The 22,745-nt window shown below is 37.6% G+C and overlaps 1 protein-coding gene across 1 annotated transcript in view; it reads left to right on the plus strand.

Moving 5' to 3' along the window:
* Nucleotides 1-22,745, plus strand: part of LOC127414513 (protein FAM102A-like) — a 42,883-nt gene that overhangs the window by 18,866 nt on the left and 1,272 nt on the right. The window contains exons 2-10 of the mRNA XM_051652578.1: nucleotides 5,779-5,899; nucleotides 6,222-6,251; nucleotides 9,322-9,438; nucleotides 9,542-9,588; nucleotides 12,797-12,924; nucleotides 14,383-14,484; nucleotides 20,734-20,902; nucleotides 20,988-21,109; nucleotides 21,327-21,396. Coding sequence (XP_051508538.1) covers nucleotides 5,779-5,899; nucleotides 6,222-6,251; nucleotides 9,322-9,438; nucleotides 9,542-9,588; nucleotides 12,797-12,924; nucleotides 14,383-14,484; nucleotides 20,734-20,902; nucleotides 20,988-21,109; nucleotides 21,327-21,396 — 906 coding nt within the window. The remainder of the gene's footprint in view (nucleotides 1-5,778; nucleotides 5,900-6,221; nucleotides 6,252-9,321; nucleotides 9,439-9,541; nucleotides 9,589-12,796; nucleotides 12,925-14,382; nucleotides 14,485-20,733; nucleotides 20,903-20,987; nucleotides 21,110-21,326; nucleotides 21,397-22,745) is intronic.

Here is a 22,745-nt window from a genome sequence, read left to right on the forward strand (position 1 = left end):
TTCCAAATATTTATTTCTCAAAAGTAGTAAAATAACGGGGCCTCGGTAGTTCAGCGAGTATTGACGCTGGCTACCACCCCTGGAGTCGTGAGTTCGAATCCAGGGCGTGCTGAGTGACTCCAGCTAGGTCTCCTAAGCAACCAAATTGGCCCGGTTGCTAGGGAGGGTAGAGTCACATGGGGTAACCTCCTTGTGGTCGCTATAATGTGGTTCTCGCTCTCGGTGGGGCACGTGGTGAGTTGTGCGTGGATGCCGCGGAGACAAGCGTGAGGCCTCCACACGTGCTACTTCTCCGTGGTAACGCGCTCAACAAGCCACGTGATAAGATGCGCGGATTGACGTCTCAGACGCGGAGGCAACTGGGATTCGTCCTCCGCCACCCAGATTGAGGCGAGTCGCTACTCCACCACGAGGACTTAGAGCACATTGGGAATTGGGCATTCCAAATTGGGGAGAAAAAAAATAACTACCATGACTACCATTGTAAGCATTGTAAGTGTATTTCTCCATTTTGAAGATGAAGTACTAAAATAATTGTTATTGGAACCGTTAATGAACCGGAACTGTTATAAGGAATCGGAGTAGGAACAAGAATCGTGAAATATCTTAAGATTCCCATTCCTAAAATAGTATAAGTAGTGGTTTTCCAAACATACGCAAACTGTCAGTGTGAAAACAAACGCCTGAGTGGTTATTTAGTTTCTGTCTTGGTGGATATCAACTGAAAGATTTGTGGAGGTTTAATCTTAAACCGCATGTTATCCTGTGGTCTGGATGAGGTGGATTTCGGTCATTCTGTGGTTTTTAAAGTGAATGCGAGTTAGTCGTGTAAAAGCAGAGTTTGCTATTGAATTTGAGGAGGTCATTGTGAGCATTGTGTTGGTTCTTGTGAGAGGCGGTGTGGTTTGGGTCAGGGGGATGGATGTGCCCTCTTTTTCAGAGTTTCCTTTCTTTAATGAAGCCTCTTTCTTTTGTTTCGTATTCTTCGTTTTTTCTGAGTGTGCAGCATTCTACATCTCAAGACAAATGATAAACAATAAGGGGTTTGTTGGATATAATAGATACATGTTGCATAAATTAGTATTCAGTGCAATTGCTGCAAAATCTTCCAGGTTAGTCATAGTTAGGTCAGCCTTTTGATATTTTTGTTGGGTGTTCAGACAAATAAAAGTCTAATGAAAGTTCTGAATCTTGTTTGGAAAAATATTGGAAAAACGTTTGTCTTTTTAAATTAAAGGCAGTATGTCAGTAACCAGCATGCAGAAAACCATGAAACTAGGAAATGACATCACATAGCTTTGAAATTTGAAATATATATATATAAGAAGTTGAAATTGGTACTAAAGTTTTTTTTTTTTCGTATGAAACCAACATGAATACAAAGATTACATTTCTACTTGGCATATGCTAGATTGTTAAATGATCTCTCCTTTTCATTGTTCACCCTTATTTGTCATCGACTCTTAACTGATTATAAAGATTTAATAATAAATGTGTCCCCTTTATTATTCTTCAGTAACCCACCTGCCTGTAATTTGGCATTTTGACATTTCTCTCCCCATTTCTCTCCCAGCAAATGTTTGCACCCTGCTAGGCTGCACAGCAAGCGTCTAATGCATATTTATTCCACATGCAGCTTGCTCACAAATCTTTTGTACGCTCTAAATTGTTCTGAGACTCCCAACAATTGGCCCATTGAGGAACGCTTGATTGGGTTTGCCTTTGGTCAGCGTGGGAGAGAGACGAGCTGAGAGCATGAAAGGAGAATATGCTCTGTGTTAACAGCGAGAACACACAAAGCCTGTTTGTTGTGTTTGTGGAAATATTTATTATAAGGTTGCTACCTAAAGAAAACTGCAATATGCAGTTTTACGTTAAATGGAATTTAGTGGAGTAACATATTCTGATGAAAATGTGAGTGATGCTGGACCGTGCAAAAGTCGCCGCCATGATACTAGTGTTTTGTTGGTGGTTGCCAGTGTTTTGCTTTGCAGTTGCTAAGGTGTTCTGAGTGGCTTTTAGCACATTGTATGGGTGTACTTGGGTGCTTGCTTGGGCATTTCAAGGGGGTTTCTGGGTGTATGCATACTGGCCACCCTCAAGGAATTCAAATTCTGTGAGTTCCTCCAATGCAGTTTGGTGTAAATTTCACTCTTTACCTCTCCTGCCCTCCCTCCCTCTGTTTCCGTGAGTGTTGCCATGGATGTGAGGTGATTGTGGTTACTACAGCGATACAACAAAGTACCATGGCCCCTGGAATGTTGTAAAAGAATGTGGGGAAAAAAAAGACAACAGTGGTTCTGATAACAAGTGCTAGAAGAGAAGAACCACACAAGAGTCTCTTTCTGCTGGTTTAGTTACAATCTGATGACCTCGCATGGGTTTATTGACAGATTGAATGGTGCTTCAGAAATAAAAAGCAGATATTGTTGTTGTAACTGATGATTCTTAGAATGAATGTGTCTGTGTGTATGTACGTGTTTATAAGTATGTCCCTAGAAGTAATGATTCATGACTGAAATGTTTTGTTGATTAAGATTTTCTGAAGTGTTTGGGACCCCAAAATCTGATCGATTGAATTGCCCTTGGTCTCTCAGACCCCAAACAAAATATCATGTGTTTTGGGTTACGTTTTCTTTTAGGGTTAGGTTTTGGGTTAGAATTAGGGCAAGTCCATAGTTATCATAATTAGCTTTGTTTAAAAAAAACAGGGGGTTATGGTTAGGTTATGGGATAGGGTTGAAGACTATGATACCAACAACCAACAATCATCCATGCGATTATCTAATCAGCCAATCGTGTGGCAGCAGTGCAGTGCATAAAATCATGCAGATACAGGTCAGGAGCTTCATTTAATGTTCACATCAACCATCAGAATGGGGAAAAAATTTGATATCAGTGATTTGGACCGTGGCATGATTGTTGGTGCCAGATGGGCGGGTTTGAGTATTTCTGGGATTTTCACACACAACAGTCTCTAGAATTTACTCCGAATGGTGCCAAAAACAAAAAACATCCAGTGAGCGGCAGTTCTGTGGATGAAAACACCTTGTTGATGAGAGAGGTCAACGGAGAATGGCCAGACTGGTTCGAGCTGACAGAGTCTACAGTAACTCAGATAACCACTCTGTACAATTGTAGTGAGAAGAATAGTATCTCAGAATGCTATTCTGAGATGCGGATTGGTGCTGTTTTGGAGGCACGAGGGTGGCCTACACAATATTAGGCAGGTGGTTTTAATGTTGTGGCTGATTGGTGTATGTAGTCTGTATCTAAGAGCATGAAATTGAGTTAGGCTAGTGCCACTCCTTAGTATGGTATGAACTGCATGTGTGTGAAGTGTATAAGCGTATGTGAGTGTTAAGAAGGATTAGGAACAGATGTCGTGGTTGGCGATAAGCCACATTGTAGATTGTTTTGTAGATGGAGACGTCTGCGCAACTCTGTTTTGCTTCTCTCATGATGCGCTGATGTGCACATCCCAAATCTCTCATGATGTGTTGTTTTAATATCCTTCATCAAGCTGCTCTGTTTATATCTTTATACAATATGATTAACACTAGATATTACATTTTCTGCATTACATAAGAAAGTGGTGCTTATCTGTGCAAAAGTTGCCTACATGATGATAGGTGTTCTGGGTGGTTGCCAAGGCTTTGCTATTCATTTTTTTAAAATTATTTTATGATTGGTTGGCCTTTGCTATGGCCGTCTGGGTGGTTACTAGATGGTTGATTACTGGCCCAAGTCCAATTGAATTCTGTCTGTTTTTTTTTAGGCACAGATACAAAATTTGTTGTTAATTATTTAGAACAACATCTGCCGATACCGATTGGTGGTTTTACTTTTTTTATTGTACCTGTACCTTGTTTCAAATAAATGATAATTAAACAACTTCAAAAGAATTGTAAATAGTAACTTTATTCTCTTGTCTCTAGATGTCTTTCATGAAATAATCAGCCCTGATCATTGGCTGTTTTTAAGCAATCAGCCGATGTCCGATAATGCTAATAGTTGCTTTTATCGGCCGATACCAGTGCTTGGCTGATATTTCGATGTGATTGCTAGGGCATTGCCATATGGTTGCTTACTGGCAATAGTCCAATTTAGGGTTTTTTAGAGATGCATGACACAAAATTTCTGTGATGATACTGATATTCGAATATTTAGGACAGAACCTGCCGATACCGATAGTTTGGTGGTTCTGCTTTTTTATGCTAGCTGTACCTTGTTTCAAATAACTCATAATTAATTGAACAACTTCGATAGAATTGTAAATAATAACTTTATTTTCTTGTCTCTAGATGTCTGCCATGAAATAATTGGCCCTGATCATCAGCTGTTTTTTTCTTCTTGATTTTCTCCCCAATTTGGAATGACCAATTCCCATTGCTCTCTAAGTCCTCATGGTGGCGTAGTGACTCACCTCAATCCGGGTGGCGTAGGACGAATCTCAGTTGCCTCCACATCCGAGACTGTCAATCCACGCATCTTATCATGTGGCTTGTTGAGCAAATTACCGCGGAGACGTAGCGCGTGTGGAGGCGTCACGCTATTCTCCACGGCATCCATGCACAACTCGCCACGCGCCCCACCAAGAGGGAGAACCACATTATAGTGACCACGAGGAGGTAACCCCATGTGACTCTACCCTCCCTAGCAACCGGGCCAATTTGGTTGCTTAGGAGACCTGGCTGGAGTAACTCAGCACGCCCTGGATTCGAACTTGCGACTCCAGGGGTGGTAGTCAGTGTCAGTACTCGCTGAGATACCCAGCCCCGATCATCAGCTGTTTTTAAGCAATCAGCTGATGTCCAATAGTTGCTTTTATCGGCAGATACTGATGATTGGCTGATATTTTAATGTTATTGCTAGGGCATTGCAGTGTGGGTGCTTACTGGCAAAAGTCCAATTTTTTTTTTTTTTTTTTTTTTTTTTTTTATAGATGCAAAATTTGTGTGATGATACAGGTATTTGAATATTTAGATCAAGATCTGCCGATATCAGTTTGTTGATTCTGCTATGTGATGATCGCTATAAACATTAATGCAATATATTTGGCATTCTAAATTAATGTTGTTAACATGCTATTTTAATTTACAACATCTGGTTTGGTTTTCGTTGAAGAACTAAGAGCTGTTGTGTGGATCTGCTCGGTTGTATTTTTAGATGTATATTTGCATAGCAGATGGCCAGAACCTCATGAATATTCAACAGTGTTGGTTCTTCATGGTACTCTTTACGTTATTCTAGACAGTCATGAGTTTGTGTGTGTGTGTGTACATATTAGAAACCATATTTGACATAGAGCTTGTATATTTGTTAAGTAAATAGCCTTCGGTTTGCTGTCTTCAGCAGTAGGAACAGAAAGTTGGTGTTGTTTCAATCATTTACCAATAACAGAACATTCTGTTTGACGTAACAATGTGCAAAATGTCTGAACCGCATGAATATCCATCAAAATATATTACTAAATGCCTCAAAATGGCTCTTAACTCTATTTAATTCTCTTTAGTTGAGTTCAGGAATTGTGTGGTTTTATTGATCTCAGCTTGTTGCCTTTGAAGATCTGGAACTTCTCCAGTCACAAACTGCCATGAACCCTCAATCCATATCCAGTCATAACAAACATCTCCACAGCTTGAAACATTAGTAGAGAGAAGATATCACAACCAACATCAACATATCATTATCGTTCTGTCTGCATCTGTGCGATTGAACCGACCCAAGCGTGTGTCTGAAATAACAGTCTTCAATCGTTCTTCTGTCGCTCCACAGAGAAGAAGTCCATCAGAACTCTGTTCGCTGGAGAAAGAGGTTCTCTTTTGTGTGCAAAATGAGCGTCAACCCTAACACTGGAGTCCTGGATCCCTGTATGTGTCGAGTGTCTGTGCGGAAGGTAAGATTCATTATCGAATGGATTGGTCTCATTGATGTGGGGTTAATTTGAGGTTATTTGAGGTTAAACTCCTGGAGGACGTTTGGGTAAAGGTGTTGCTAAGCTCAAGTTATATTTGAAAACAAAATTAAAGACGAAGGTTTCTTAACGTTTCATCACACGTTGTCAGCTTGAAGTATTGATTAATGGAGGTGTTTAGTGTACGCTGAGCGGGGAGTTTGGGTGAGGTTCTGTTTAGGTGTGTGGAGATAAACATTTATGGCGTGCAGAGCGTCGGACCGTCCACTCGCTCAACTTGAGACTCTTCCTGTTTTCATTACAGGAACTCAAAGGAGGAAAAGCATATTCAAAGGTGAGTGAAAGCTTCCATATCTTCCATTTGAATAACAACAATTGTTATTTAACATTCTCTATTTAAAGGCACAGAAGGTTTATCATTCAAATTCTCATTAGAAATGAACAACTTATCATTTTTGAGTCTTGTGTTCAAAACCGTGTTTTTGCAACTACTATTTTAAACTAACAATAATGACTTGTCCCTCTTTTTTTTTTTTAACTACCAAAGGGTTTTTTTGTCCACTGCTCTTTAGTACACGTTACTCCAAATGAAACAAAAATTTGTAATCTTTAATAAAAATTTAATAACTTGCTTCACCTCTGCATAGACTCATAAGAACTGACTCATAAGACTAATTTGCTTGGGAATCGGACTACACTGTTCGAGCGATACGTTTTGTGGTGTAGATTCGAAAGATTCGGCTCATGAGTCATTAGTTTGGGAATCGGACAACACTGGTCTCACTGTGTTTCGCGCTGTCGATTCAAAAGAACCGACTCGTAAGAATCATTAATTTGGGAATCGGACTACACTTGTCACACTGTATGTTTTGTGCTGTAGCTTCAAAAGAACGAACTCATATGAATCGCACTGTAGATTAGAAAGAACCAACTCAAAAGAATCATTGGTTCAGGAATCGGACTACACTGATTGCGCTGTGTGTTTCGTGCTGTCAATTCAAAAGAACCGACTGATGAGAATAATTTGTTCAGGAATCAGACTACACTGGTCGCATTGTATGTTTCGCACTGTAGATTCAAAAGAACCGACTCATAAGAATCATTCGTTCGGGAATCGGACTACACTGATTGCACTATTTGTTTTGCACTGCTGATAGTAGCAGTGTTGCAGTGCGACTGAAAGGTAGTGCAGAAAACACAGTATTTTAGCACAGAAGAGTTGGATACTTTACAGCGTTACTGTGTAAAGGAGGCGTAACGCACCAAACCATAATGTTATTAACACATTTGTGTGGTTTTGTCTGTTACAAGATTTGAACAGCATTATAAAGTCGTGGTTATTCGACCGCAGTCCTCAGGCATGTGACACTTATCTTACATAAGCAATGCTTGTTACTTCTCACATAAAAGTATATATAAACCCTCAGTCTGACCCCATGTTACTCATAAACGTGCCCTAGATAGCACACAAAGGTAAGGAATGTCTCATTCTTCAGTAGTTAATGGACTTTTCCTTGCGTTTCCCCCTCCTACATGGCTAAGTTTGCGTTTCCCTGATCTAAAAATACTCTCGCTCCTCAGGAGAGCTCCTTAAATAAATGCATCTGGTAGCGTGAGGTGTTCAGGAAAGTCCAGCGGAGAAGTTCCGAGACGTTACAATAAGTCAACAGGATGTACTAATGCCACTCTACTAAAGATTTACCTAATGCTCAGACAGCCGACATGAATGACGCTTTGTTTGGAGTTGAAGTACCAGCTTGGTGAATGTACTGGAAGCTGTTTTGGATTAGTTAAACATCTGTTAAGTAACTAATATGGCATTAACAGGCATTTAGTGCCTACATTATGGCATCTACAGATACACTTCTTGTAGTGCAGCAGGTTGATTCTGTCTTTAAAAAGGCCACTTAAAGGATTAGTTCACCCAAAAATGAAAATTCAGTCATTGTTTACTTACCCCTGTGTTGTTATAACCCTATATGACTTTTTCTTTTTCTGAACACAAAGAGAGAAACTGTGAAAAAATGTTGTGCTCAGTGATGTCATACAATGGCAGTTTATGGTGACCACCTCTTCAAGCTTCAAAAGATCACAAAAGTATAATTCAGAAGTGTAATAAATGATTCCATGAGACTCATGATTGTTATGAAATCATACGATAAGATTTGATGAGAAACAAACTGAAATCTAATGGATTATTTAGTGAAAATATTCACTGACCGTTGATCTCCTGTGTGCATTCGTGATAGGACACGAGAGTTCACGCAGCGCCCTCGCGACATTGGGGCGTTCAAGCGAAAACTTTTGTTTTTCTAAAAACAGGTCCACCACAGCGATAGTGACAACAGAACACAACACAGCTGCACACAAAACAGAGAACAAAACTTACTAAACATGTCTGAAGAGTTTGTAGTCGAAGAATTGATGCATTTCTCTGCCCAGCCTTATTTTTTGTACGTTTTTGGCCAGTTCACAGTGGACGGAGTTGCCCGCACGATGCCGAAAATAGAAAACAAACGATCGATAGAAGGTACCGTCGCTTGTCACTGCTGGTTAAGATAAAGGCTCTGATTACCAAAGAAAATATACCTTTATTGCATGTTGTTTGCCATCATGTTAGGACACGTGTGACTGTGGCTGCCTGTAGCCTCCTCGATGTTTCTGATTGATTTCCGAATACTCCATTTAAAAAAATAAGGCTGGGCACAGAAATGCATCTGTTATTTGACTACAAACTCTTCAGGCATGTTTAGTAAGTTCTGTTCTCTGTTTTGTGTGCAGATGTGTTGTGTTCTGTTGTCACTATTGCTGTGGAGGACCTGTTTTTAGATAAACGAGTTTGATTAAACGCCCAAATGTGGCGAGGGAGCAGCATAAACTGTTGTTCTCGTGTCCTATCATGAACACGCACAGGAGATCAACGTTTAGTGAACATTTTCACTAAATAATACATTAGATTTTGGTTTTGGTTGAAATGAAAGTGAATGGTGACTGAGACTAACATTCTGCCTAACATCATCTTTTGTGTTACACAGTGGGAAAATGTCATGCAGGTTTGGAACAACATGAGGATGAGTAAATAATGACTGAATTTACACTTTTCAGTCAACTATCTCTTTAAATCTGGATTTAGCCACTTAAGTAACCCAAGTAAATAATTCTAAGATACCTTTTGAATTTTAGGCTGCAATACAAATGGTTTGAGATCTGAGCAGAAAAAAGTAGAAAGAGAATGAGGGAGTTTGCGAGTTTAACAGCAGAAACAACTTTGAAGCACTCCATATGCTAGATACGGCAGCCAAATTATAATCGGCACGTATTTCACACATCTGGCATGGAATGATCAAAATTCTGCACTTGAAACTGAGCCGTCAGCTGTTAAATGTGTGTGTGATGTTTTCAAGCTGGGCTTTGCTGATCTGAACATGGCGGAGTTTGCTGGCTCAGGCTCCACCGTGCGCTGCTGTCTGTTGGAGGGATACGACACCAAAAACACCCGACAGGACAACTCCATCCTAAAGGTCAGAGGTCAAACAGAAGCTGACATCACTGTAGCATTATGCAACATTAAGTGTAAAATTGGTCTGTGAAAATCAAATCCATTTCTGTTTCATCTTTCTGAAGGTGACCATTGGAATGACGCTCTTATCTGGAGATCCGTGTTTTAAAACGTGAGTGTTTGTTTTGTGTTGTGTTGCAGTAATGCGGGCTGTGACGCCCCCTTTTGGCTCATAGTTGTCAATGCAAAGTTTGAACCTCTATTGCACCATGTTGCCTCTGGGTAACTAACCCATTTTTTCACTTTGCAAGCAGACAATGCATGTAAGATGGCAATAAAATGGTTAATAATGAAGGGATGACTTTGAATTAAATAAAAACATATATTTATTTTTTTTTTTTACTTCTGCACACAGTTTTGATTGTTGATTTAAATGATTATATTAAATTATTATTTTTTCTGGGGTTCCAACATGGCGGCGTAGTGAACACATGCATTCATCTCTGCATCCACGGCAATCAGCAGATAATTTATAAATAACAGTCTCGCCACATTTTCAAATAATTCAAAATATACATAAGGTACTTGTGTCGTACTTAGACGTCAAAATGACATCTCGGGCAACAAAAAAGAATTCGGGACAACAAGATAACTAACTCGCAGATGGCTGGCCAACTCTCCGGCATGCTAAGTGAAGGCAAAGAAGGTAGCGCTGATGCTAATACAAATCAAGAAGTTAGCATCATGAGTGCTATCGCTGGCATGAGGGAGGATTTTTCTTCTAAATTCATGGGGCTCATGTCGGCCATACAAGAGGTTAAACGAGACATCAATGAGCTCTCAGGCAGACTTACCACAGCTGAATAACGTATCGGTGATACGGAGGACCATATCTCCACACTACAGAAATCAGTAACTACCCTCCAGCAGCAGCTAAAGACCCTCGGCGCCAAACTGGAAGATCAAGAGAATCGCAGTCACCGTAATAATCTTTGCCTCATCAACCTCCCGGAGGGTGCAGAGATGTCCGATGCGTCAACCTTCCTGGAGTGATGGATTCCCGAAGTTTTGGAGGCCGAATCTTTCTGTTACCCGATAATCATCGAGAGGGCACACCGCCTCCAGAGTTGGCAAGATCGCGACTCAACTAGGATACTTATTATGCACTTTCTGAATCGCAGAGACAAGGAAAGAGTGCTGAAGGTTGCTCGAGCTAAAGGAAAAGTGATGTATGGCGCACAACAGGTGAATTTTTTTTCAAGACATTGCCAGAAGTATCTCTGGGTATCTCAGCGAGTACTGATGCTGACTACCACCCCTGGAGTCACGAGTTCGAATCCAGGACATGCTGAGTGACTCCAGCCAGGTCTCCTAAGCAACCAAATTAGCCCGGTTGCTAGGGAGGGTAGAGTCACATGGGGTAACCTCCTCGTGGTCACGAATAGGGGTTCTCGCTCTCAATGGGGGTTGGGAAAATTGACCAAAATCAAAAGGGCAATGATGAGAATTAAACAACTCAACAGTTATATTCCTGCAGGAATGCCACGTAAAATCTAATGATACAACGGCAATAAAAAGGCGGTGGCATGGTCATGTTCTCCAGGGGAGTTATGATACTAATTCGCAAATCTGTTCCAATTCAAATATTTAATGTAATCCAGGATCCAGCTGGAAGATATTTAATCATTCAAGGTTTATTGTTCAAGGAGAAGGTAATAATGGCTCATTTATATGGACCCAATACTGACTGTCCTACATTTTTTGAAGAATTGTTCCTGCTTCTGTCCTCATTACCGGGTTAATTAATAATAACAGGAGATTTTATCTGTACAATATCTCCTAATCTTGATCGATCCTCAGGCTTGGACTCCACACATATACAAAGCAGAAAACAATGACAAACCTTCATGAAAGACCTTAACTCGTGTGACCTCTAGAGGAGATTGTACCCCAATAACAGAGAATATTCATGCTGCGAAAATTACGAGCATAGCAAATAAAAAAATTAGACGTAGATAAAGCTATCATAAAATGCGTGGATTGACTCTCTCAGAGCAACTGAGATTCGTCCTCCGCCACCAGAAGGACTTAGAGCGCATTGGGAATTGGGCATTCCAAATTGGGGAGAATATATATATATAATAATTCTGGAAAGAAGTAGTAAGATTTATCTCCGAATTCACCTCCAAACCTATTCTGCTTACTTCCAAACTCCATGTCTTGGGCTTAATGCCTGAATGCTTATCTTTGTCCATTTATGAAACCAAAACTATTGATGTTTGCTTAGTCCATGCAACGCGGTTAATCGCAATCTACTGGAAGAATAGTGCATGCCCTTCCAGTAGCCATTGGATGAAAGATCTGTCACACTGCCTTGCGTTAGAAAAAATAGCATGTAGTCTCAAGCATAAGCTCAAAGAATTGTATAACATTTGGGGTCTTTTCCTACATTTTCTGGAAAATACTAATCTACAAATATAGGAGACATAAGACTCCTCTCACACTACCTGCTAATGATTTTATGCAACAATTTTGTATCGAGTTAGATCATTCCTATGTGTATATTGCCAAACTTTGGAGTTGTCATTCACCTCTACATACCTTCAATTGGATGTCCAATGCTCTGAATGTAATACGTTCTATTATTATACTTGTGGATTGTAAAATGAGATGCTAGAGGAGGGGGAAGGGATATACGTTAATACATGTTGATATTAATGTTGCTTGCATGGATGTTTTGTCTATAAAATTACAATAAAGATGTAAAAAAAAAAAAAAAACATCTCGAGATTAAAGTCATTATAATGTGAGATTTAGCTCAAATAAAATGTTGAGAATAAAGTCACTGAGTTTTGAAATTAAAGGCATATGTGTGCCTTTAATGTTTAGGTGATTATTTAGATACATACAAAAACATTTAATGCATCTTCATTTGTTTCAGCCATTGATCGAAACTCATGTACTCTGCACCCTTTCTGAGCAAGAAGTGAGTGGATTTGGACTTAATGCATGCATATGTTGTTGATTATAAAGGACTTTGTATTTCATGTACGCTGCAATAGGACTGTACCTGTATCAAGAGCTCCGAAAAGGTCCAAGAATGGCCACTTTACAGACTTATTCTCAACATTTTATTTAGACTTTTTTTCTTAAAATATTGCAAGTTAAATCTCGCATTATAATGACTTTAATCTCGAGATGTTTTCGTTTTTTTATTTATACTTGGCCCTAATCCTCTTCCGTAAATTTTGTTTTTGATTTGAGTAAGTAGGTCCATTATATGCAAGAAGAGTACATTTTACATAATACGTGCAATAGGGGGTTAAAAGTCTTGCTCGAATGTTTTTAAGTTTTACGGGTTTTTTTTATTCTGTTGTTAGTCCTCCAAGCACTGCCAAATGTATACCTGTGGCTGGTCGAGACTCTTCCCTGCAGCCGGACTGTAAAGGAGAGGGAACATCTGAAGTCATTTTACCTCGACTGTCTAAACCAAGACCTTCAATACTCGGCAAGTGCTCACTTGTTATTAAAGGCAACTGTCTTTCACTAGTGTTCGGAAACCATGCTATCTGATTTATTCTTCCCATTGTCGCTTTCCCTTACAAATATTACTGTGGTGGGACCATGTTACAGTAATGGTATAAGATGGCATTACTATGACACTTTAATATACAGTATTATGATACTGAATGATTTATATATTAGTGTACTGTGATATTTCCATTGTTTTCCAAGGTACTTGGAGCATAATGTGGTAAGACCTTGGTGCATGTTCAAAAAATCATGTTATTGCCATGGTACCATGTCCAAAAACAGTACCATGGTGCCTTTTGGTGTATATATATATATATACACAGTGGTGTGAAATGCGGTGTTACTTTTACGCCAGATGTAATGGGACACACACCTTCCGAAAAGTTCAACTTTTGTCTCGTCTGTCCACAGAGTATTTTCCCAAAAGTCTTGGGGATCATCAAGATGTTTTCTGGTAAAAATGAGACGAGCCTTAATGTTCTTTTTGCTCAGCAGTGGTTTTCGTCTTGGAACTCTGCCATGCAGGCCATTTTTGCCCAGTCTCTTTCTTATGGTGGAGTCATGAACACTGACCTTAACTGATGCAAGTGAGGCCTGCAGTTCTTTGGATGTTGTTGTGGGGTCTTTTGTGACCTCTTTGATGAGTCATCGCTGCGCTCTTGGGGTAATTTTGGTCGGCCGGCCACTCCTGGGAAGGTTCACCACTGTTCCATGTTTTCGCCATTTGTGGATAATGGCTCTCACTGTGGTTCTCTGGAGTCCCAAAGCTTTAGAAATGGCTTTATAACCTTTTCCAGACTGATTGATCTCAATTACTTTCTTTCTCATTTGTTCCTGAATTTCTTTGAATCTCGGCATGATGTCTAGCTTTCGAAGATCTTTTGGTCTACTTCACTTTGTCAGGCAGGTCCTATTTAAGTGATTTCTTGATTGAGAACAGGTGTGGCAGTAATCAGGCCTGGGTGTGGCTAGAGAAATTGAACTCAGGTGTGATAAACCACAGTTAAGTTATGTTTTAACAGGTGGGGCAAACACTTTTTCACAATGGGCCATGTAGGTTTGGATTTTGTTTTCCCTTAATAATAACAACCTTCATTTAAAAACTGCATTTTGTGTTTACTTGTGTTATCTTTGACTAATATTTAAACTTGTTTGATGATATGAAACATTTAAGTGTGACAAACATGCAAAAAAATAAGAAATCAGGAAGGGGGCAAACACTTTTTCACACCACTGTATATATATATATATATATATATATATATATATATATATATATATATATATATATATATATATATATATTTTTTTTTTGTGCTAGTTATATCTCTCATTCTCTTCTGTGCAAGTAAGTATATATATATTTCAATTATTTATAATTAATTCTAATTTGATACATATTTTTACATGTATTTTGTCTGTTTTTCTTTAGGTCTTTCTGAGGATGCAGATCAAAGTCAAAGTCCAGATGAATCATTTCACACTGGTCATTCACGCAACTCTAGTTATGCCAGTCAACAGAGCAAGCTGTCAGGTGTGTGTGTTTGTCTGTGTGTGTATGTATGTGTGTGTTTACATTGTCTTTCTCTTCACAAGAATGGAAATGGCAGTAAATTCTGTACATTCTCGAGCGTATCGTCCCGGTTACAGATTCAGGAAGTGCTCCTACAGCTTCCTGTCTTTTTTTTTCACCCTTTAGGTCCCTGATCTCTTGACACGCTACTATTGTGTGTGAATGTTTGTTTAACAGACTTCTACTGACACTTCAGGAACACTCGGAGCAAAAACAGACTGATAGAAAATGTTGATGTGTCTTCTACAATCTATAGCTAGATTATTATATATTGATATAATTCATCCTTTTGATGAAATTCTCGGTATTTATGTATTGGCTCTGAAATGGCTTAAAAGGTGTGTTTTTTGTTTTGTTTTTTAAATCAGAGGAACCATCATTTCAACCAAAGCACTGTTGCCAATTAGGCCTCGTTTACATCTGGCATTAAGATGCATTCTGAGCAATCCAATCAAAAGTGGACAAACGAAACACTTCACTGTTACACCTGCTCGTAATATGTGTCTCGTTCGAGGGGAGGGTGTTTGATTTCATGATGACATTATCAATTCCATGAATTCTATGAACTTACGTGAAGTTATTGTGCATATATGCACTTTAAAAAAAAATTCTCATCCGACAGTTATTTCCTTTTAAAGCCGCTTGTAGCCGGCAAAGTTTAAACTCTTGTTTTATGACATCGGTTGATTGACAGGTGAGTAGGCGGAGCTTTGCTGCTGATGGAACGCAGTGTAGTGTATGAGCGTCACATACATTTTCGACCACCTCAGAATGTGGACAAATCTCAAAATATTTCTGATTATGTTCACACCCGTCTTTAGCATCGTCTCTTTTTAAATGTATCTTATTACCAGGTGTAAATAGGGCCTTTGATTCAAGATGTTTAATGTATGTAAATGACAGTCAAAAATCGAGTACAAAATATTCAAGGCATGTTTTGGGATTTTTTTAAAATTTTTTATTGTTATTAAATAAACACAGAGAATATTTAATAATTCACATTTACATGCATCAGTATAACAGTACATAGTAATAAACAGCTATATTTACCCACATACAGTACATTTTATTCTAAACAAATTGAGAATCAATTTATTGAAATCAATCAATCTGAACTGATTCACAAAAATGATCTAAAACTAGCTATATTTGTCATGTTTAACATAATAACATTTAAGTTTAACCCTTATGTTGTGTTCCGATCATTTTGACCCAGAAGACTTGTTTGTTTGTTTTTTATTTATATTTTTTATTTTATTTGTACTTAGTCCAACTGAAATAAAATTCCTTGACTTTGTACACATATGGTATCTAAAAACACACACAAAATTTGCACCATTTTCTTTACATTTTAATGGTTTTATTTCACTTTGTTACACTTGTCGTGTTACCGGTCAAAAATGACCGGCCATTGAAAATGAATGGATTAGACTACAAAATACAGAAATGTAGTGTTTAGGAGCATCCCAATCCTTTAGATGAACATATATGTGGATGTGCGTTTGCACACACACTAGGGCTGGGCGATATATCAAAAAAGTAACTCCAAAATTATTCAAATAACATGTTCCTTATTAGAATTCAAGGCAACCTGGTTAGTTTGATGTTTACCAAGTTTTTTTCATTTTAGAAAACAAAGGTTTGTAACAGAAATGCAAAAAAAAAAAAAAAACATGCAACACACAGAAAGTTGTCAACAGTGTAAAAGTTAAATAAATTAAAATCTAAGTTATTTAAAATAACACTGATGTTCAGAAGTAATAGTATAAAATAAGAAAACTACAAAATACCACAAAGCCAATTTAGGTATTATTTTTATCTAGATCAAGTCCATCTAGATAGTTGTCTAGAAATCAATATCTAGAAATAGTCTAGAAAGTATTTTTAGTATATCAATCAATTTGTATGTATAACCATGAACACCTGCAGATAGAGTCCAGATATCAGAAAAATTTCAGTGTAGTTGAAAACGCAAGAAGCAAAAAGCTCAGTTTAAAATAATGTCGTCAGTCAGTGCTGTGAGCACGCGGCGCCCTCTAACGGTACACACTGAGCAGAGCAGCAAAATGAAATTATATCGCTGTTTGTCAAAATGATCGCTTCACTTCATAAATGTTGGCTATAAATGCAGTACATCTGAAACACGTCACAGAACAAAGCAATAATTAGCGATCTATCTGAATCATCATGGTGAAAGGTGTGGATGATTCTCCCATTTATAGTCTATCCATTATATGATTTGATATGAAGTGCCCATAACTGTCACGTATGTTCAAACACTTTATAATAAACACAAACATTTCTGTTGACATCTCAGGAAGTGTAGCTTAGTGCTTCATGATTTACACAACTTACACAGAACATAGTTATTGTTTGACTAAGCCGGTGTAAACATGGATGATGGATGAAGACTGCCTACAATTACACTGTACAATCGTACTGGAAATATTACCGGCTTTTATATCAGTCCCTGTGTTGTTAACCTATGTTATGTTGGAGCGTGCAGCTGCGCATATTTCCACATGTTCAGCTTATCCGACTGAGGGCGGCATCAAGCCAAGTGCTGTGAACATTTGCTTTTCTCTTTTATATTCAGCCATTGGTGGATTGACAGTGTTTCCAACTACAGTGTCTGCTAATATTTTATGCAAAACCTTGATTCCACGATTTAAAACAAATAAAATTATATAAAAAACGTAAATTCAAATTAATTGAAAAAGTCTGAAAAATCGCCCAGCTCTAACACACACACACTCACAAACACACTCACACACACACACTCACACACAAACACACACTCACACATACACACAATCACACTCACTCACTCACACACACACACAAACACACACTCACACATACACACAATCACACTCACTCACTCACACACACACACAAACACACACTCACACATACTCACACACAAACACACTCACACACTCACACGTACAAACACACACACAAACACACTCACACACAAACACTCACACTCATACACAATCACAATCAGACATACACAAACACACACACAAACACACTCACTCACACTCACACACAAACACACTCACTCACACACACAGACACACTCACACACAAACACACTCACTCACACACACACACACACTCACACATACTCACACACAAACACAAACACACACAGACACACTCACACACAAACACATACTCGCACACAAACACACTCAAACACACACAAACACACACACTCACATGTACAAACACTCACACACAAACACACTCACTCACACACACACAAACATACTCAAACACGCTCGCTCACTCACACACACAGACACACTCACACATACAAACACACTCACACAAACACACACTCGCACACAAACACACTCACAAACTCACACTCCCAAACATACTCGTAAACACGCTCGCTCACTCACACACACATACACACAAACACACTCACACATACAAACACACTCACACAAACACACACACTCACACACAAACACACTCACAAACTCACACTCACAAACACACAAACACACACACACACACACATACAAACAAACACACTCACACATACTCACACACAAGCACACTGTCACTCACACACAAACTCACACACACAGACACTGTTTTGTGCATTTTTTTCCCATGTATACTCTTTGAGGAATATTTTGAGATCTACTCATCATATTATGTTGTGTTTGGACTTGTTTGAAATGGGATAGCCTGCTGTAAGTTACGATATGTCATTGTCTATGTTATATGTACGTATATTTCGAGAAGTAATAAGAAAAACATGACAAAAAGACACTCTTGTTTATTACAGTGGAGATAAAATGTCTACACACCCCTGTTAAAACAGCAGGTTTTTGTGATGTAAAAAATTTAAGATAAATCATATCAGACTTTTTGCACCTTTAATGTAAAAATTGCAAACTATGCAATGCCACTGAAAACCAAAGTGACACATTTCAGAGAACAAAAATAAAAATAAAAAACTTAGAATAACCTAACTGCATAAGTGTGCACATCCCTGAACTAATACTTAGTTGAAGCACCCTTTGATTTCATTACAGCACTCAGTCTGTTTGGATAAGGGTCTGTTAGCTTGGCACATCTTGACTTGGAAATATTTTCCCACTCTTCTTTGCAAAAACGTTCAAGATCTGTCAGATTGCGAGGGCATCTCCTGTGTACGGCCCTCTTCAGGTCCCCCCACAGATTTTCTATAGGATTCAGGTCTGGGCTCTGGCTGTGCCATTCCAAAACATTCATCTTTTTATGCTGAAGCCATTCTTTTGTTGATTTGGATGTGTGCTTTGGATCACTGTCATGCTGAAAGGTGAAAGATCTCTTCATTTTCAGCTTTCTAGCAGATGCCAGAAAGTTCTGTGCCAAAATTGACTGGTACTTGGAGCTATTCATGATTCCCTCCACCTTCACTAAAGTCCCAGTTCCGGCTGAAGAAAAGCAGCCCCAAAGCATGATGCTGCCACCACCATGCTTCCCCGTGGGTATGGTGTTCTTTTGCTGATGTGCTGTGTTGTTTTTGCGCCAAACATACCCTTTACAATTTTGGGCAAAAAGTTCAATCTTGGTCTCATCAGACCATAACACATTTTTCCACATGGGATTTTGGGAGACTGTATATAGGTTTTTGCCAGGCTTGGATGTTTTTTTTTATCAGAAAAGGCTTGCAACTTGCCACCCTGACCCATAGCCCAGACAGATGAAGAATACGGGAGATAGTTGTCACATGTAGGGAGCACCCAGTACTTGCCAGAAAGAGCTGCAGCTCCTTTAATGTTGCTGTAGGCCTCTTGACAGCCTCCCTGACAATTTTGGAGGAACGTCCTGTTCTTGATAATGTCCCTGTTGTGCCACACTTTCTCCACTTGTTGATGACTGTCTTCACTGTGTCCATGGTATATCTAATGCCTTGGAAACAATTTTATAGCCCTCACCTGAGCGATACCTTTCAACAGTGAGATCCCGTTGATGCTTTGTAAGCTCTTTGTGGCCCATGGCTCTTGTTGTAGCATGCAACCAAGAAGATGTCAGAAAAATCCTACAAGAACAGCTGAGATTTATTTGGAGTTAATCAGAGTCACTTCAGGTGAAGACAGGTGTGTACTGTTTCACACGAGCTTGATGATTAGTTGATTCTGAACACAGCCACATACCCAGTTATAAAAGGGTCTGCACACTTATGCAGTTAAGTTATTCTAAGTTTTTTATTTTTATTCTCTGAAATGTGTCACTTTGGTTTTCATTAGCATTGCATACGTTGCAATCTTTACATTAAAGGTGCAAAAAGTCTGATATGATTTATCTTTGTTTCATTTTTTACATCACAAAAACCTGCTGTTTTAACAGGGGTGTGTAGACTTTTTTATATCCACTGTATATTTATGTGTGTCTGTGGGAATTTCATACACTAAAACTCATTGCTCATTGCATTCTACAAATTGAAAGCTTTCCAATGAAATATAACTCATCTCATCTTTGTTTTTACCAACTCTGAATATAATTGAGATAACAAATTGGCAAATTATGAGAACAAAACAGCTCTAATTTGTCTACAAATTAAAAAGCATTATTTAAGAATTGCTATGATCAGCTATATGCATTATAAAGTCCAGATTTTAAGTTTAAAAATGACACCTTGTGTGTTCAGATCAAGCAAGAGGTTATTCATTTTTTTAATAATTATTATTTTAAATATGTTTGTACAAAATATGTGCAAACCTGTCATAATTACTAAAAAAGAAGTTAACAGAAAGATCGAATGCAATATCTTGTGATAATTTATGCAATATGAGAAATTATTAACAATCTTAGTGGGCCGGTCATTTTTGACCAGGAACACAAAATGTGTTAGCACAGACGGACACAACACAGGGGTTAAATCAGAAATGCTATTAAAACATTTGTTTTAATGCTCTCAATCTTGCGAGTTGAGAAAACAAGGAATGATCGCAAAATTAATTGAATGACACTCTTTAGGAAACATAAATTCCAAATAAAAAGTGCACTGAAATCCATGCCACTTTTACGATATTGTTACATTTTATATTGTCATTAAAATCATCGTGTATATTCTAAATATTGCCAGCCCTACCTTTGCATTAAGTGCATTTGCACGTGTGTATGTGTGATCTTTGTGTGTGTTTGTGTTTTTGTGTGTGTGTGTGTGTGTGTGTGTGTGTGTGTGTGTGTGTACAGGCTACAGCACCGAACACTCCTGCTCCTCCAGTCTGTCTGATTTGACTCATCGTAGGAACACGTCAACAGGGAGCAGTGTGAGTGCAGACGCCCCCTCTGAGAGCGACACCCGCCCTGAACGCCCACCTCGACCTCCGCGGCCCATATTACCCTCCAACAGACCACAACGGTACGTCCACTGCACCACGGGCCTGAGCTGCGAGATCGATGAACATCTGAAAGTAAAAGTAACGTCTGTTTCCTGTTTGTTCTAGAAGGAAACAAGATTCAGTGGAAGATCACCCGTCCTGGGTCAACGACACCCGCATTGATGCCGATGACATTGTGGAGAAGATCGTTCAGAGTCAGAACTTCTCTGACATCAGTAATAATGAAGGTAAGTTGAATACTGGCGTCCTGGACAACAATGAAGGAGTGTTTAGACCTTCTAGCGTTTGGTTTTGCTGGCTATGTACGTTTTTAAAAGAAAATAGCAGCAGGCTTGGCATCAACATGCAAACATGTGATGTAAAATGTATAGAAATGAACATCTGACTTAAAAAGCAGTTGGACATATTTTGTCCATTCACCGTCTCTGTTGTTCTTGTCTTCAGATAGTAACCTGAGACTGTTTGTGAGTCGAGACGGATCAACAGCATTGAGTGGAATCCAGCTGGGCAACAGGTGATTCATCACAAACCTCCATAATCATGATCAAACACAGACTGACCAATAACTGAATGAAGAATAGTGTTTGTTCTGGTGTTAAGGTTGGTTTTGACACCAGAGTAAAAAATACACACTTAAATGCTTTATCTGAATTCACAATAATGATAATTATTATACATATATATTATATTATATACATTTTTATACATATTATTATACAACATGAGAATTCACCCATTTTGTTCACAATTTCTCTAATGAAATGACACACGCACACTTTCCATTGACTTCTATCATATTAATTATGAGCTCATTATATTTTCTGTCTCCTACTCCAATCCCTGATTTTTATTTATATAGCACTTTTCAAGACCAAAAGGTTACTTCACAAAACAATATACAATATAATATAACATATATATTGTAGTATAGTATAATAAAAATAATAATAATATTTTTAATTGATATAGTGCTTTTCAAGACTTCAAGGTAATTTAACAAACAATATAGTATAATATAATATAAGATAATAATCATATTTATTATCTTTTCAAGACCTCAAGATTACATCACAAAATAAATAATATAAGATAATATAGTGTAATTTTTATTTATAAAGTATAATAGTAATAATAATAATTTGTATTTATATAGTGCTTTTCAAGACCTCATGATTCACAAAAATATATATTATAATATAAGATAATATAATATAATTATTTATATAGTATAATAATAATAATAATAATAATAAAATAATAATCATTTTAATTTATATAGTGCTTTTCAAGATTTAACAAATTAAGTAATATAAGATAATATAATATGATTTTTATTTATAAAGTATAATAATAATATTTTTTATTATATAGCGCTTTTCAAGACCTCAAAATTACTTCACAAAAAATATATAATTAATATAAGATAATATAATATTTTTTTATTTATATAGTATAATAATAATAATAATTATAATAATAATAATAATAATTTTAATTTATATACTGCTTTTCAAGACCTCAAGATTATTTCACAAAATAAGTAATATAAGATAACATAATATGATTTTTATTGATAATAATAATAATAATAATAATAATAATAATAATATTTTTTATTATATAGCACTTTTCAAGACCTCAAGATTACTTCACAAAAAATATATATTATAATATAATATTTTTTTATTTATATAGTATAATAATAATAATAATAATAATAATAATAATAATATTTTTAATTTATATAGGGCTTTTCAAGACCTCAAGATTACTTCACAAAACAATATAGTATAATATAATATAATTTTTATTTTTATAGTATAATAATAATCATTTTTATTTATATAGTGCTTTTCAAGACCT

This window comes from Myxocyprinus asiaticus, chromosome 24, assembly GCF_019703515.2.
Source record: "Myxocyprinus asiaticus isolate MX2 ecotype Aquarium Trade chromosome 24, UBuf_Myxa_2, whole genome shotgun sequence".
NCBI lineage: Eukaryota > Metazoa > Chordata > Actinopteri > Cypriniformes > Catostomidae > Myxocyprinus > Myxocyprinus asiaticus.